At 41.7% G+C, this 18,086-nt stretch overlaps 1 protein-coding gene across 1 annotated transcript in view; it reads left to right on the top strand.

Moving 5' to 3' along the window:
- DARS1 (aspartyl-tRNA synthetase 1) overlaps positions 1-18,086 on the top strand; it is a 519,463-nt gene that overhangs the window by 393,125 nt on the left and 108,252 nt on the right. Inside the window, exon 10 of the mRNA XM_086957449.1 lies at positions 9,357-9,468. Coding sequence (XP_086813575.1) covers positions 9,357-9,468 — 112 coding nt within the window. The remainder of the gene's footprint in view (positions 1-9,356; positions 9,469-18,086) is intronic.

Here is an 18,086-nt window from a genome sequence, read left to right as displayed (position 1 = left end):
CCCTTGTAGACCTCCATCCCTGCATTCACAGCAAATGACAATGGGTAAGCAGCCTGCCTAATAAATACTTAATTTACCATGCACATATACAATTTGAGATGTGACTCGAGTCACATTGCAAATTGCATTCCCATTACAAACCAGTCAGTGAACAAATTGCACATGTTTCGTTTGTGAATATCTGTAATACATCCCACCCCGAAGTCATACTCCTTAAAGGTGCAGAAGGAAGCCTAAAAGTGAACTCAAGCCAGATACACCTGTATGGTTGGAGTGAATAGACATCTTAGATCTTACCTTTGAACTTCTGATTTCCCTCACTTTTGGCTGTCATTCAACCTCCCTCAGAGAAGTCTTCTTACCTCTCCTGTTGCTATGGATATCTAAATATGTGTATTCCATGAAGGGACTATGTTGCATCACAGGTGTGAGAGTGGCTTCTAAATGAGGAAGATTAAGCAAAGGACATGGGCGTGGTGCTTTGCGTGTGACCACAAGAGTGTATTGCACAGCTTCCTGTAGTAGAGGGAAGGTAGGAGTCCCCATATGCTTCTTTGAATAAATATGTTTATTAAATGTTAAATCGTCTACCTGCAAAAGGCAGGTTTGAATCTGTAAAATGGCACTGTGACTTGGGCAAAACGGGCCAGGAAGGGCTTGTTTTGGGAGGATCTGTGTCCCGGCTTCCTCGTGTGGAGCACGAGGAGAGCGGGACCAACAGGCCCATGGTATTCCAAACCCAGACACTACAATAGTCTCTCAAGTCGAACTCCCTTCTTGGCGGGTTCCCAGACCATCATTTTTCAAATGACGCTTTAAGGTGAGATGCAGGAGGAGGTGGATCGCCTTGAGAGAAGCATGCCCTTCACTGGCTCTGGCAGGATCAGGTGATCACACCGTGCAGCCTCTAGGGAGCATTCCACTCACCTGCAGGAGCCAGTTCTGAGACCGGTCCACCCATGGGAATCGAAACACGTGGTCCTTCTGTTGAGAGTTGAAACTTTACGTTGACATGAGACATACAGATATTTGCTAAGAGATTAAAAAATGTCTTAATCGTGTCTGTGAATTAAGAAGCAAATATGTGTTAATGATTTCATGTACGTTCAGCTACTACGGAAAAAAACCTGTTCAGATGTCGTCCTCGATGTTTGTTCATTGTGCTTCACCTTCTGGTTTCCACTGTACTTCCACACCCAAAGCTTGCATCATTTGTTTTGATCAGGGGATGGGTGACTGTGGTTCGTATCATGTGAAATTTGTAAACCACAACCTTTCTCACACCAACTGAAAAATACTGATAAAAAGAGAAGTAAACAGCACTATGACGCACAGCACTTTCAAAACGTTGCGTTCACATAGTTGTTTGTGGAACCACCAGCCTGAAGCGTGTGACAAAACAAGTTTACTCTCCCCGTTTAGTGCCTGCCTTTCACGTTCGTGAAAGTAGAACACTGATATGCTTTCAAATACAAATGAGTTTAGGCTCTGCTTATACATGTGATACTCTATGCAACTGCGCATGAGTTGTTGCTCATCCCACCTGAAACATTTATAATATCTTAAGGTTTATTTCGCTCCAGGTGGTTGAAGATGTCTTTTAGTGACAGAAATGAACCACAGCTGAGCTCGTTATTTGTTGGGGCTCTTTTCATTTCTATGGAAGTCTGTTTATTGCTCAAAAGGTTTACCGGGTAAATCAAGCCAATAAAATGCAAATCTGTGAGATGCAGGTGGAATACCTCGTGAGGTCATTTACCTTTATTTTCAGTTGAGCACCACTTTCTACCAGTGGGCTGGTAGAAGGGCTCAGATCCATGGACATTAAAGTTGGTGAAACATCATACCATGAATGGCCATTATTCATCCCGTACAAATCGTAGTTTGGTCATATGCTGCATTTGATGTGATTGCCCCATGTTCTAAAGCTTTCACGCCAAGCGTGCCTGTACCACTGCTACCTGTCAATGATATGTTAGCACTACACTTTTTTATTCCAAAAGACCCGCAGTTGTGAGTAGAGTAGCATTTTTGGATCATGAGCCAGTTGTGGAAGATGTGCTTTCTGTTTTCAGTTTCTGATATGTCAGAGGCAGAGACTGACACAGAATAAAATTGGTTGACATCTGGATGACTCTATTAATCCGGCCCCAACCACCAACTTTGTCTTTAAAGTTTACAGACAAATGTGCATGTCAAGCCTCCCTGGCAGGACCAAAGAAGGCATTTGAAATTACTCTTGCTAAAAAACTCTTCTCTCATGAGAAGGAACATCTAGAGTGTGATCATGATATCGAACAATGTATATGATCAATTACCTTATCTGGCGAGACATCTATGTAAACTGCTGGTCAGTCGTTTTCATTAGCTGGAAAGTTGCTCCCCAATGGAGACATGTACTCGTGAAGAGACGTGTAACAACTTTCAGCTGGCCCAGACACAATTATTGCTTTTATCTCTTGATCAAGTCTCGAAGTTTACATGGATGGGTAGAAAAGATTAATAAAAATAGCATCTAAGCACCCCTTTTCTAGCACTAACATTATTGATAGTACAAAGGAGATGGTCATCAAAACTGCAGATGAGAAAAACAGGTAGCAAATGGCAGACCTCCACCTCTTCATTAAGGATAGCTCTTTGAGGGAAAAGATTGGTGTCTTTTGTGATAAAGTGGTAAAGTTGCTTTAGCAAGCCTTCCCTGAATGGAACATTGTATACATTAGGATCAAAATCAAATAAGTGTATCTCTTTCCCTTCAATACATCTAATAATACGAATAAGCAAGTGAATTCCAGAAGCATTTAGAGTACTCCTCTCAGCTACAAAGTTTGTGAGAAAATGTGCGATTCATCAAGCCCAATTCAAGTGGAGGAACACTCCTTTTCGCACTTTGACCTTGCTAGAATCACTGTTGATCGTTGTTAGAGACTTCAACAATATGTCAAATCCTTGACGAAATACGCCAATATATCTGTAGTAGCTGAATTTGATGATCCCTAGATTCTGAATAAGAACAGTAAAAACTACTTACTTCCATCTCTGCGCAATTATACTAGTAGTAATTGTGTCAAAAGGCGTCATTTACGTCTGAACTTAAGATTGTGCTGTTTTTCATAACTGTTGGATTTGTTCCAGTCACCTCCTTTTATGTTCCATGACTCGAATTTACCACACTAAATATTATTCTTAAAGTTAATTTCATCTTGGCCGACAGAAGCCACAGTGGGGTCTGTAGTTGCTTAAGCTTCTTTTTTTTTTTTTTTTTTATTATGGAGGGCTTCTTCTCTGTCAATTTTTTAGGCATATTACTGGCCTGCAGTGGCACGAAGACCCTAGCAGTTGATAGATTTGGAATTTCCAGTACCTACATTTGCAGGTTTAAGCATGACACAATAATGAACCTTTTCTGAGATTTGTTTTGAAGCTCTTCCATGGAGATTCTGGTAGACATATCATACCTTAGCAGATATACTCCCATGTCAGACCCAAATGTCATGTGTGGTTATACACATTTTGCTGATTTTTTGCAACACCACAGCCAGTAGTATGCCTTGGATCCAAAATCCCTTACAATGTGTTCATAAAGGTATTAATTTGTATTCCGATCTGCACCAAGAATGTGCGATTCTCAGACCGTTTTTTAATTGTTATTTATAACTCGGAGAATTGTTCAATTAATTGGTGGAGGCTCCTGTCCTCTACTACCTTTTAATCTATATAATATGTTTCGAGTCCAGAATTCCAATCACATACCACAATTTACTATGTCCTGCTCAATACGGACTAAGAGTTGTCTAGCAAGTGTTCCAACAGTCTAGGTTAACCTTCACCTTTTAATGTTATTTTATATGGAATTGCTAAATGTCAAAATTCCACATTGCTATCTAAATATGAATTACACCACCACAGATTGACCTTTGATGTTTAAATTGTTCCTACAGTCCTGATACAGTAGTGTTTCTATGCATTTTCAGAGGTGGCCTTCGCCCAGCAGCCTCTAAACATGTAATTGCGACATGTCCTGAAATTCAGAATAATTTTCGGCCCAATCTGAGGTGTACCATATCAGCTGCTTCCCCGATCACGGTCACCCCAGAGCTACCGCTTACCGTCTGACTTATGAGAGATTGTGTTAACAGCTTTGGTTTTATTATTAATCCAAAAGCTATCTTTCTGTTGCTATAGCTCTAGAAAGAGTACGTGAGCCACACGCTGAATGTTTGCCATTTATCGTTGAGTCCCTACTACCTCTAAAAGTATGAGGCTAAAGCTCTTTTTGAGGCACTTTGGGCTGGAGTGATATGGGCTGTAAAGCTGACACCTCCCTTACAAGATCTATTTTTTTATGTGTATAAAGGCATTCCTGCTAAACATTTTTCAAGATGGCCATTACCCTCTTTAATGTGAGCTGCCGTTTTATGATATTTCTTTTTGTGTTGATCTGTTTGCTGCTTTGAAAACTGGTGCTGTAAATGAACATTCTGGAATTATGTGACTTTGGCCAACCAGAGAGCAGTGTCCTATAACGTGAAGAGGCCACTTACTAGTTATTACACAATAAAGTGTGAATCCAGTCAAAATACTAACGAAGGGCTGCTCATCGTTTGATAGATGAGTACCTTTTTAGAAAATGTATGAGTTACTAAACGTAAGAAAACTCTGTTCTCTACTTGAAATAATTTCTGTTGTGAATTTAAAAAAATTCTCTGTACGGAATTCTGTTTAAGATTGATAATATTAATATTTATCCATGTGCAAACGTGTACCTCTCCATGTGTTAAATCAATAGACAGGCAAAGGAGATTGTCCAGTCGAATCTCTAAGGCCCTGTTTAGGAACAGACGACATCCAACCACTTCCTACTGGCACCATTTCACAGACCATGGTCCATGTACTTTTATAAAGAAAACACTGAAAATTAGATCGAAATAGCATTGTGTTTATTTCGAATCTTCAAATAGCATTGCATGTCACAAAGGCCATCGTAAAGTGCTGGATATAATGGTGAGCCGGTCAGAGCACATGAGATTTCGAGTCCAGTCGTATGCCAGCGGTAAAATCAATCGTCTTTCTTGTTCTTATAAAGGCCTGAATTGTAAAGTTAATTTAAGGTAGCATTTCACTATACGGTAATGACCTTTTGGAAATTTGCTATGGCCACTATACTCTAAAGATGTCTGTACTGTAGCCCTTCCCATGTGTAGTTTCTCATTGCAATTACTTGTCACTGAGTGAAAATATAAGTGTAATTAGTTAAAGAATCGCTATGTAAAATTAATTTGAGGTTTAAACTCAAATGGAAGACTAAATACGAAGGTTTTATGGTGCAAAGACACCTTAACCATTTTTCTTGCCTTTACTGACCAATCATTAAGTAGTTCCCCTTGGAAAATAACTTAGAATTTTTTTTTCCCGAAATGAAGTCCATTAAAATGCCTTCGGACTTGAAAAAAATGTAATTATCGTTGAAAGAGAAAGCCGAATCAGATGAAGAGAAAAAGTGGAGTAGAGATTAGAAATACATTTCGAATATCAACATTTTAAAAAGATTTTAATGATCATGAAATATGATCATATTTTCATAGTTAACACAATAGTCAGAACAAAAGAGTTTAGCAATAACTTCATGGGGTGCCAGTGGTGTGTGCCAGTGTAATAGTGAGGTGTTTTATCATGATAGTTAAAAAAAAATATATATATATATATATATTGTGTAAGAGAGATCGTGGACGGTTCAGTGCAGATTTGTGACTGATCAAATTCTTCACAATTGTTGATCTGATTGCTGTATGTTCTGGTCTTGTGTATCAATTGTGGGACCCATCCAGAACAGAAAGATTACAATGAGGCGGATGTATGACGGAAACACACATTATGCTGTACGCATACAGTTACAACACGAATGTCATTACCATGCATAAGCTTACCATTCATGCCTTTACAATGCATATACCTTTACCACGCATGAGTTTACAATGCATTTCATTATAAAAGCATGAATTGCAAGGGCATGTGCGTGGTTAAGGTTTTACAATCAATTGTAAGTATTTTACCAGTATGTTTAAACCCTTTCTATATTTAGATAAAGGGTTTAGTTATTTATTTATTTATAGTGTTTTATATAGCACGAACTTAACCACATGGGGTATCGGAGCGCTTCACAATTAAAACCATATTTACTTAGTTTCTATTATACATTTCGCACGTAAGTCTGGCGGATCCCATTATTGCAAATTAGTTGGTTCACATCATTGAATGTAAACCCCTAAAAATATCAGGTGGGATGGAACCTTGGTACGAGATGTTTGTGCGTGGATTAAGCAGGAGTTTATAAGTGAGGCTGCAAGATTAAACGGAAAAGGTTACAGGAGGAATTCGCTCATTAGAAATATCTTGGTTTCTTTCTTGAATATTGTGCCGTTTGTTTTTCTTCTGATGCTTGGAGTTAGTGAGTTCCAGATTCTTGGTGCTTTCAGAGAATGCTCAACAAATCTACACATATCTAATTTACATATTCACTCGTTATACTGAAAATCTGGAGGTAATGAACCAGTTACGTGCCTTCAGTAACCCTCTTTCTGGTAGAGGAACACTGTCTTGAGGCTGAGAAGCCGCACTGAACAGCTGTGAAGTGGCTCAGAGAGAGTATTTGTATTTTGTATTTGTATTTGTAGTTGTGTTTGTATAGCGAGTAAATCACCCGTAGGTCTCAGAGCGCTTGCAGATGCTAGAAAGGAGTAACCGGAACACCAGATAGCTAAAAGAGCCATGTTTTTAGGAGTCTTCAAAATCTCATGTGGTTGGATTCGGTCCTGATGTTTAGGGGGAGGGCATTCCGGCATCTGGGGCTAATTTGGAATAGGACCTATCACCATTGCTGACAGTGCGAACTTTGGGAACGGTGAGGAGAGATTTGTTGGCGGGCTGAAGGGTTCTGACCGGACAATGGTTTACAAGTTTCTTCGCTAGGTATTTGGGACCTTGTCCATTGATGGTTTTGTGGACTAGGCAGCAGACTTTAAAGTGTATGCGCTTTCTAATGGGGAGCCTGTGAATAGTTCTAAGATTGGGCACGGATGGGGAGCGGGGAGGGAGATCAAGAACCATTCTGGCTGCGGTATTTTGTAGGACCTGGAGTTTAGCAAGGAGACTCTCATTGATGGATGCAAGTAGTACGTTACAATAATCCAACCAGCTAATGATTAGGCCTTGGACTAGGGGCATACAAGAGGAAAGGGGTCATTTGAAAAAAAAATTGAGGTTACGCATCAGCCCGAAACTTGTGTGCACTATCTTGTTGACATGGCTGGCCATGGACAGTTTGTCATCAATTGTCACTCCCAAGTTACGAACCGAGGTCTTGGGTGGGGGACAGGGTCCTAGTGATGGAGGCCACCATTCATCAGTCCAGTGTTTGTGGGCATTTCCAAAAAGCACGATCTCGGTTTTACCAGCATTGAGCATCAAGAAGTTATTCGTCATCCAGTCCTTGATTGTGATCATGCACTTTTGGAATCTCAGTTTGGTATCTCTGGAATCAGGGCCTAGGGTGATCAGTAGCTGCGTGTCGTCCGCATAGGACACGGTATCAAAGCCGCGCGCCCTTATTACTTGTGCTAAGGGGATACATATAAATTTAAACCGAGTGGGGCTCAAAATTGATCCCTGGGGCACCCCTTGCCGTTATCTTGGCTATTAGAGGTGAAGGATCCAATTTGTACGTTTGAGCGCCGTTCAGTTAGGTAGCTTTTGATCCAGAGTAGGGCTGGACCTTCGACACCCATCAAATATGTAAGGACCAGGTTCAGATTCTACTGCAGCATAACAAAGGGAGAAGGAGGAAGCAAATGGTTGAGTCCTTTCACCAAACGCATTGCAGCAGGTGATTTAAATATTGAGGACCGTTTATATTTTTCTGTAAAATACTTACATTTTCGTGATCAAAGCATGCATGGTAAAGGCATATGCTTGCAAAACAAATGTACAGGTAGGTACAAGCACTTGTTTTCGTGTGTGTGTGTGTGTGTGTGTGTATATATATATATATATATATATATATATAGTACTTTAACAAAATGTATGTATATGTGCGTATGTATTTTATATATATATATTTTATATATTTACGCATGCATAAATACATATATATATATCCTTAAAACCCCACACCGCCTCAACCCATACCGACCCTAAAATTACTCTTGCCACCCAAAACTCACCCCCACCCTAAAATTACCCTTGCCACGGCTAACCGCTAAAATTACCCTTGGTACTCCTAACCCTAAAATTACCCCTGCCACCCCAAAACCCATACCCACCCTGAACCCTAAAATTACCCTTGCCACCCCAAAACCCATACATTATATATATATATATATATATAGATATATAGATATATATATATATATATATATATATATATATATATATATATATATCTATATATCTATATATATATAACCTTACTTTTAAAACTCAACCCATACCTGCCCCAAAAATGCCCTACCTAAACACTTTTTAAAAAAACCTTTCCATAATATACATATAATAATTACATTTAAAACGCATATGCCTTTACCATTCATGCCTTTACAACAAAATTCGTTGTAAAAGCATGGATGGTAAGGCATATGCGTTGTAAAAATCCTGCGTGGTAATAGTCTGCATGGTAATGGTACTTGCGTTGTAATGATTTATGCAGGATAATGGCTGTTTCTCTATTGAGGCACATCAATGGGTACACAGCCATTGAGGTCTATTTTTAGGCTCCATCTGATTTATGGATGTGATTAGTAATGATATACTTGAATATTCACCTGAAAAAGGTTCTTCAAAAAACATTTTTTAATTCAATTTTCCAAACAAAACCCCTTATTAAACTAATACTGACCAAGCCTTCCCGGTGGGATGCAGGGTTACTTTATATGATTAAAGTTGTCTTTATTGGTGCCTCACGCATGGACCATGAAGTGAACTGTCATGGATTGTGCGGTTACCTTTCGTAATTCACCTAGGGTCAAATAAGACAATGTGTGAGTTTCTGCTTTCTGTGACTTTTACAGTGTGAGCTGTGCAGCATGTGCTCTTTTTCCTCATTGTCTGCGTACTCTTCTTTGGTCATGCCACTAGGTCAGCTTTTCCTTTTATGGTTTGTTTGTGTTACCTGGATAGAAGAAAATCTATCCTGCCCCGCAGTTATGCTTCAGAAATGCTGTTGTATGTATTCATAGAGTTATTAATTAGTCTGCAAATGTTGCCTCTCGGCTTTTGTTTTCTTGGTTTAAGTAATCACATTATTTCAATGCATTCAGCTCTTGAGACGATTGTGGTAACTGTTTGGTTTTGCTTATTTTCAGACATCCACTAGTCAGGCTGTTTTCGTTCTCCAGTCCGGCATCTGCCAACTCTTCAGAGAAACTCTCATCCACAAGGGGTTTGTTGAAATCCAGACTCCCAAAATTATTTCAGGTATATTCCAATATTCCTCCTCCTCTAAAAGATCAACATATGTACAAAATGTAACCTACTCAAAACAAACCCATAACAGCCAGTCTTAAAAATGTGCTTTTACACAGATTTTGGTATGACATGAAAATTACTGAAGGAATGCCATGATTTTTAAAATAATTATTGGCTGAGCTTTTTAGGCTTTAGGTTTTATACGTGAACTTTAAAGTATTGTTTCTTTCAAATTCTACTGACGTTGGTGCTACTGTTGAAGCATTTAATGTAACTAATGCATTGACGATCAGGTTTCTCCTGATGTACATTGATCTAGCAATTAACCTCATTATTCTTTCCATTTTGGTGGCTCCCAGCATGTAAATGTACTCCAGCCTTGAACCTGGAAATGTCTGTCAACTGCTTGGTGGAACAGAGGCCACGATGCTCAACCTTAATTTAAATGTGATTATTGTATACTTCAAAAGAGTAACCACTGGAAGTGTAGGTGTCCAGATCTCATGGAGATGTTGTTAGTAAAGGACTATACCAGATGAATATGACATTATCTTTAAAAAATGCTTTTATTTAAATTTACTTTGTGTGTCTTTGAATTCATAAGTAATACCATTATTGGTTGGACCTTTCTTGAGGTGCTCCAGCAATAGAATTGATGCATATGTTTTTAGGATTGCCAAAAATCTTTAAAAACTTTTAATATCTTCAGATGTTTCTGCGCTCTTCCTTGGGGCAATTGAAAGCTTGTGATTAATAACATATTGAATGTCATTTTATGGTTTAATTCCTTAATTATATTTAATCATACAGCATTGGTGTGATCTGTATTTAGGGCTCTTCTTCCAATGCATTAACCTTTTACTCCTGTGTTATCTTATTTGAAAAGTACGTCCCTATTTTTCCATAAACATGTTTGCAGTAAGAATTAGACACTTTAGTTTGATCAGTGCTCAAGTTCCATCTAAATTTCTCTTGTAGACTTTTCTTATCTGTAGGACCCCCCACTATTTAACGCTTTCCATTGTCTATTAGGTCTCTCCTCATTCACGGTCTTCAACAAAACTGAGGATTAGTTGGTATAGCTGGGTAGGATTCATCAGATCATTGCCAAGAGTGTGTGCTTCATAAATGCTGTCAGGCAGATTTGGAGCTCCTGAGGTTCTGTGACGAGCCAGGCAACATTCAAGTGCATCAAGAAGAAACTCTTCTATATTGTCAGTCAGTCAAAAGATCTTTATTCGGCTTAATGACAGCCATAAAAGAACAAATAAAACACTATTTAACAATAGTATACATAATAAAATTTCAACCAGATTAATTGAAACCCAGGAATTCATTTTCCAACAATATTACGGAGTCTGACTGCAGAGGAGATATACTTATAGACCATAAGACAAGTGAATTCATCATTTAAAAGAAGTAGATGGCATAATGCAGGACAACACTTTCTAATGTTTAAAAATCTTAATAATGGTTTTAAAAATCAAATCCTGTTTCCCCTGTGATTGGAGAGGTCAAAAAATTGCTGGCTGCGAAAGTGCCTTGTTTAAGATCTCCATCACCCCCCACTTCACCTTTTCTGGTTTACTGATTTATCGCCCTCCGGGCAGCGATGTGGCATTCAGGGAGGCCCTCCCTGACGCTATCAGCTCGCTGGCTGTAGGCTGCCAATTTTTCCATTTTGGGGGATTTGAATCTCCACTTTGACAATTTGACTATGCCTGCTGTGAGTAGCGCTTTGGCCGATCTTGAGGCCCTTCAACTGTTCCAATTGGTCTTGCATCCCACCCATGTAGGTGGACATATCATCTACCCCTTTTTTTCGAATCTAGCAGAGGTAAGGATCTCTTCTCCCTCTCCTCTGGCCTGGACGGATCATTTTTTGGTGACGATCCAGTGTCCATTGTTCGAGCCCTCTCCGAAATCCACGACTCGAGTTGTCCTCAGACGACACTGGAATAAATTAAAACTCGAGGATTTCAATCGTCTTTTGTCTGAGGACCCGCTGGGCCCGTTAGATAATGTGGAATCTGGTTATGACCGTTTCTGCGAATGGGTTACTAGGGCCCTTGACTCCCTCATTCCGGTGACCTCGAGCAAATGCGGATTACGGGACCCTAGTCCTTAGTACGATGGATCCCTGCGTGCGCTCAAAAGCTCATGTAGACGTGCCGAGAGAGAATGGCGGAAAACGTATGACATCAGTAAAAAAGCCTTGTATTTGGCCACTGTCAAACTCTGTCATCGCGCTGTCTGCAGAGTTCGTGCAGCATTTTATGCTCTTGAATTTCGTAACAGCACGAATCCATCTAAAGCCATTTTTAAGGCCCTCAAGGACCTTGTGGCTAAAAGGCCTCTGCGAATTTATTTATTTATTTTATTTATTTAAAAAGTTTTATATAGCGCAAACAAGATCTTCGCAGATATCAGAGCGCTTTACATAGAAGGGTACATGAGGGAACATAGTCAAACAAGTAAATCAAGCTTTACATAGAAGGGTGCATGGGGGAACATAGTCCAACAAGTAAATCAATAAATCACAGTACAAATAGTACAACTAAGTGACTACAAAGCCAATCATGTGAATGATAAAACAACTCCTACAAATAAGTAAAGGGGTCAAACATGTAATACAGATCGGTGCAGGGTGTTAATAGGGTTCGAGATAGTAGTTCAAGTGTATTTAGCCATGAGGATAGCTTTTACTTCTTTTTTAAAGAGTGTAGTGGAGGAGATAAGCCTGGTTTCGGGAGGGAGTGAGTTCCAGATCCTAGGCGCCATTCCTGAGAAGGAACGCTTGTATGTTTTTTCCTTCCGGAATCTTCGAGGTTTCAGCAGAAGATTGTTTGTGCCTCTCGTGTTTCTAATTCCCCCAGAGATTGTCAACTTCTGAGCGAGGTAGCCGGGTGAGTTTAGGTGTACCGCCTTGTGTCATGCAGGCGATTTTCAGATGTATTCTGGCTTCAAAAGGCAGCCAATTCAGGGATTTCAAGTCAGGGGTAATGTGGGAGTACTTTTTTGACCCAGTGATGAGTCTCGCTGCAGCATTTAGAGAAGCTTTTAGTGGTGCGGTTGTAGTTAGGGGGAGTCCGCAGAGGGCGGTGCTGCCGTATTCAATTCGTGGGATGACTAGTGCTTGTACTGCAGTTTGGAAGTCTTTGGCTGGGAGGTAGGGTTTAAGTTTCCTCAGAGTATTGATCTGGAAGTTCGCTCCCTTTGTTGCCTTGCTGATATGTTGCTGCATGTTGAGATTAGTGTCGAGTGTTATGCCTAAAGATTTTGCTGAGTCCACGATGGTGGGTTGGACATTGAGTGCGGTTAGGAGTTTAAGCCAATGTTGAGTGGTGGATATCTTCGCTGGAGGTGAGATCAGAATGAAACCTGTTCCACTGCACATTGTGAAACTCTGGCGGCTTTTTTTCTGGAAAAAGTCCAAACTATCTATCGAGCCTTTCCAACAGCCATGCCTTCTGGTGAAGGGTCTCATAGCCCTCCAAGGCAGGATGTTTTAGACGCTTTTCCCTGCCTTACACCGGAAAGTTTTAAGATACTGGCCCAGCAAGTCAAGTCGGGGTCTTCGGCAGACCCGTTAAGGCCGGCGCTGTTTAGAGACTCGGCTTCTTTCAACCTTCTGCCGGTCCGCTCCCTGATTAACATCTCGCTTGCATCTGGTTTGGTTCCTCCTAAGTGGAAACAGGCAGTGGTCATGCCCATTTTGAAGAAGCCGTCCTTGGACACCAGCAAACCTGAGAACTATCGCCCGATATCGCTCCTTCCTTGGCCGGCGAAAGTCGCGGAGGCGCATGTCAACATTGCCCTCACAGACCATCTTACGCGCGCCAACATCTTGGATGCCACGCAGAATAGATTCCGGGCCGGGCACAGCACGGAGACAGCCCTCCTTTTCATGATGGAGCATCTGCGTGCGGTGCTAGATGCGGGTCAAACGGCGGCGCTTGTTTTATTAGATCTTAGCGCCTCCTTTGTCACCGTTTCGCACGGGATTCTTCTGCAGCGCCTGGAGGAAGCGGGCGTTGTCTGCCTCGCTCTTCAGTGGTTCCGCTCTTTTCTTGCTGACCGATCCTTTTGCGTGGCCGCTCCGCCCTATCAGTCTAAATCTCATCCTCTGGATCTTGGGGTCCCTCAGGGATCCTCGCTGAGTCCCACGTTGTTCAATCTTTACGTGAGGCCGTTGGCTGAGGTCGTCAAACAGTGGGGAATGGCCATGGTGTCATACGCTGACGACACTCAGCTGGCGGTCACGATCAGCGGGGATTCAAGGCTGGATGCCCCAAGATTCCAGAATGGACTACGGGTGGTTGCTAGCTGGATGACCACCAACTGTCTCCAGCTGAACGCAAAAAAGACGGAAATTATGATCTTTGGCAAGCAAGCGGAACTCTGGGGCGATATGTGGTGGCCCTCAGAGCTTGGTCCCACTCCTACTCCGGTCTCGGAGATAAAAATTCTCGGGGTGTGGCTAGATCCCACCCTTAGTCTGCCACACTAAGCGCACTGCAGCCTGCTGCTTCGGCATCCTGCGTAGCTTAAGACCTGTGCTTAAATTCTTTGACGCCTTGACTAGGCAGCTTGTGGTACAGGCGACGGTGATTTCTTGGCTCGACTATGCCAGCTCCCTCTTGGTAGGGATAAATCAGGCCGAACTCACCCGGCTTTAAACGCGTGCAAAATGCGGCCGCTAGAGCAGTCGTTGGCTTACCCAGGTTTTGTTACGTTTCCAATTCCCTGCGCTCTCTTCATTGGCTTCCGATCAAGCAGAGGATCCAATTTAAAGTGCTCTGTCTGTCCCACAAGATCCTCAAGGGCTCCCCTGCCCAGATTCTCTTGAACCTGTTGTCTCCCTACGTTCCAGGTCGCTCATTACGCTCATCGGACCTTGAACTGGCAGTAGTCCCACGGTTTAAGCGTAGTCGCGCCGGTGGTCGTTCATTCCGTGTACGTGCTGCAGCCTTGTGGAACGCCCTCCCCTTGGAGATACATTCCCTTGCCGACTTGTTTTCATTTCGTAGGGCTGCTAAGACCTTCTTGTTTCCTTAGATTTGTTTTCCCAATTTAGTTTACTCTTTTAAGCTTGTGTTATGTTGTTACCTTGTCAGGCGCCGGGACGCTCCTTCGCTGGAGCAGCTGTGCGCGTAATAAATGCTAAAATTAAAAAAAATGTAAAAAGGTGTGTCTCAAATTAAGATACAGTTTACAAAAGAACATAAAATGCAAAGTGCTCTGTGCAAAGATTTAGTTACATGGACAAAAGTCTAATTTGGCATCACAGTAAACATCACGTGGGTACGAAACCAACAGATGAGCAATACCCATCCTAAACTTAATCAGATAAAACATTTGTACTCGATTAAAATAAAGAGAGATAGGATTCAATTTGTGGGAGTTGATTAACAATGAATGAACCTTTTTTTGGCCATCTCTTGACTATCTCTTAACTATCTCTTACATGCTTCAGGAATGAAAGAAGGTCGCTTTTAAGCTTAGCCTTAGAAATTGAGGATATCTTCCAAGGACTACTAAAACAATCCTGCAATCCCAGTTTTTCCAAATGATCTTGCACATAAGAGACCCAAGGGATTTTTTCTGCATGGTCCAATTTCAAGCAATCTAATATTATATCACGATTCAGTGCTGGTTCCTCTTTTACCCAAATTCTGCGCCAAAGCATCAAAGGTGCTAATTGAATACGCAATCGCAATGGTGTTACGCCGAATTCATTATGACACATGGGGGCAGGGGTACTTTTAGAAAGGATCAGCACACGTTTTAGCATTATGTTCTCAGCTCTCTGGAGGCCCAATGTGTTAGTACAGCCTCAGACTCTGGCGCCACATAAGGTTACTGCGCAAGTTCATGCTTTGTAAATCTCAATAATTACTTTTATGGGGCGAGAGCCTAATTTTTTTTGTGAATCTAAAAATGGCCTCCATATTTTTAATGAAACCCACATTCCTAGCATTTACTAGGTGGGACCAAGAACTTTTTTCATTGAAAAGAATAACTAAATATGAAAAGGTTGGCACCTGACAAAAAATGTCATTCTTTCTATAAAATGTTTTCATTTTAGATGGAGCTTTTCCTGCTACCATGACATGTGATTTTGCAACATTTGTTTTTAACCTGAGATCGCACATAACATCTTTAACTGGTTAAAAACCTTTTTAGTTCCACCCCAGTTCTCGACATTAGGACACAATCATTTGCATATAGCAGGGCTGGTAGAGCCCTGCCGCCTGTTGTGGGTGCATGTAGGGAAGTGGGTTTCTGTTGTAGTAACCCCCCACACACTTTTTGCCTGATACCTGATGTACTTTTCCTTGGTGTGCCCTGGGACCCTGCCAATCAGGGACCCAGGGCTGTCTTCCTTCCCTAAAAACTGCACTAAAGCCTAAACCCAATTGGCATCTCTGGCCACAGGTAAGCCCCTGGTAAATGGTACCCTAGGTACCCAGGGCACTGTGACCAGAGAAGACCTCTAAGGGCTGCAGCACATATTGTGCCACCCTTAGGGGCCCTGTACCCTGACACACATACACTGCCTTGACAGGTTGTGTGTCTTGGTACAGACATAACACACAAGATGATGGACGGAATGTTGCACAATGGCAAAACATTCACCCCCAGTCACAGATCTGGGTTTAATCCATCGTTTTTTTGCTCACCAAGCTACCCCAGTTCAGACATGGCCATATGCAAATCAGCCTTGGCCCTGTGCCTCATGGGAACAGTCCAGCCCGAACGGCCAAGCCATATCTTCCCTGGACCGGAATCAAGCATCCTAGGACCGGTTTCTGGCTATCAGCCGTCTTCAGCCAGGGGCTAAAAGAAAAAGAACTTTGGTGAAATCTATTGGTACCAAGAGAAAAAAAACACCCTGCTCTAAACCACAAAGCACACCCCTGAGCTCATGGATACAAGGCACGGCTGCCCCGGAGACCGCAGTAAATCTGGGGCCCACCACCATCACAATTGATACCACCGTGGATTTGACTTCCTCAGAAGCCGTAACCCACTCTATCCATACACAAACTGAGCACACAATAGCCTCGACGACTCGAATCAGGCCTGGTGACATTTTAATTGACACCATAATGGACTCAGTTTACGAACGTATGAAAAACTTGGTGGATAAAAATGTTAATGCTCTTTTGAAGTGCTTAGATCGCTTGGAGGCTCTGATAAATAAACCAAATACACACATAAACATACCCAAAGTTACAAGTAAATCCGGGGGGGGGGGTTCAGAATACAAAGCCCCCCAGGACAGCAAACACAAATATGCAACAGCAAACTGCTAATCCCATACTCTCTCCTGCCAATAATGCTAGCACGATGTGTGGCAAACAAAAAGATTGCTTATTCGCCAAACCTATTCCCAGTGAGAATCCCTTGACACGCACAGTGCTTACTAATACTATCTATAGTTTGCACAGTAACATTTCGTCAGCCAACCCTTCAGTCTCCAACAATGCCACAACCCTGGCCCCCATGCATCCAAACATCTTGAGTGCCACCTTTATCCCAGACAACCATGATTTGGGGCTATCCCTAGAAACCAGGAATGTTGTTCTCAATTTACCACCTGCAGCATGCCCTTATGTCCTAGTCTTAGCAGGCGTTCCCCTCTAAGGAAAAATCAAACTGAGGCTTGGGACCAACTCTGGAATAAGAGCTCCGACTGGTTAGCTAAAAACAAAGGCCTAAGGAGGGCAAATATTAGCGAGATATTAATGTTGCGTAGGGTGGGCTGGGTTGGACCCTCACAAAAGAACATACTGTATTGTCATTAACTTTAGACGACCCTGACTGGTAAAATGGCTACTGCCAGTACAGGAACTTAATAACAACATTTTTTTAAAATGATTTCAAAATAGTTTTTATTGTTTTTACAACATACAAACATATAACATATAGTAATCACCGCTCATAGTTGCAGGGTGGCTTCCCAGACAGGCTGTGTTGTTGGCAGAACAAATGTCACCATGTATATGCTATGCTGTCCCCCTATCCACTGTCTCCGTAGGCGGAGAGGGGTGTGAAGAAAAAGAGGGAGGAAAGGAAAGGAGTTAAGGTGGAGAAGAGAGTTAGCATACAGAAGCTAGCATCATTCTCATTGTTGACTTGAAAACCAGTGGCATTGGGTTTTTTCTATAAACCATCCCTGGACTTGCATAACTTTTCTATCCCCCACACACCATGCAGAACAGGTTTTCTGTTCTGTCCAGCCTAGAAAACCTGGATTGACTGTCTTCCTGTTCATCACCTGCTGCATCTGTCATTAATGGACTTTCCCCAGACTCTCTCGTTGTTGTTATCCCTGAACTAGACAACTTAAATTTACATGTGCTCAGTTGGAATGTTGCAGGGCTAGCTTCTAAGTTACATTCTACAGAGTGGGTCGACATAGTCCCGAAATATGAAATCCTAATGTTCCAAGAAACATGGTGCACAAAGGAACTATTCTTAGAAGGCTTTGTATGTTTTAATAGTATTGTACCTAGCCCTAAAGCAGGCTGTCCATCAGGTGGACTTTCAATCTGGATTAATATCTTAGCAGAGGGGAGGATAAAGTCAATAATGATAACGTCCAAGCAATGATATACACA

Source organism: Lissotriton vulgaris, chromosome 2_1, assembly GCF_964263255.1.
Source record: "Lissotriton vulgaris chromosome 2_1, aLisVul1.2, whole genome shotgun sequence".
In the NCBI taxonomy this organism is placed as follows: domain Eukaryota; kingdom Metazoa; phylum Chordata; class Amphibia; order Caudata; family Salamandridae; genus Lissotriton; species Lissotriton vulgaris.
This window is presented reverse-complemented; position numbering and strand designations above follow the sequence as displayed.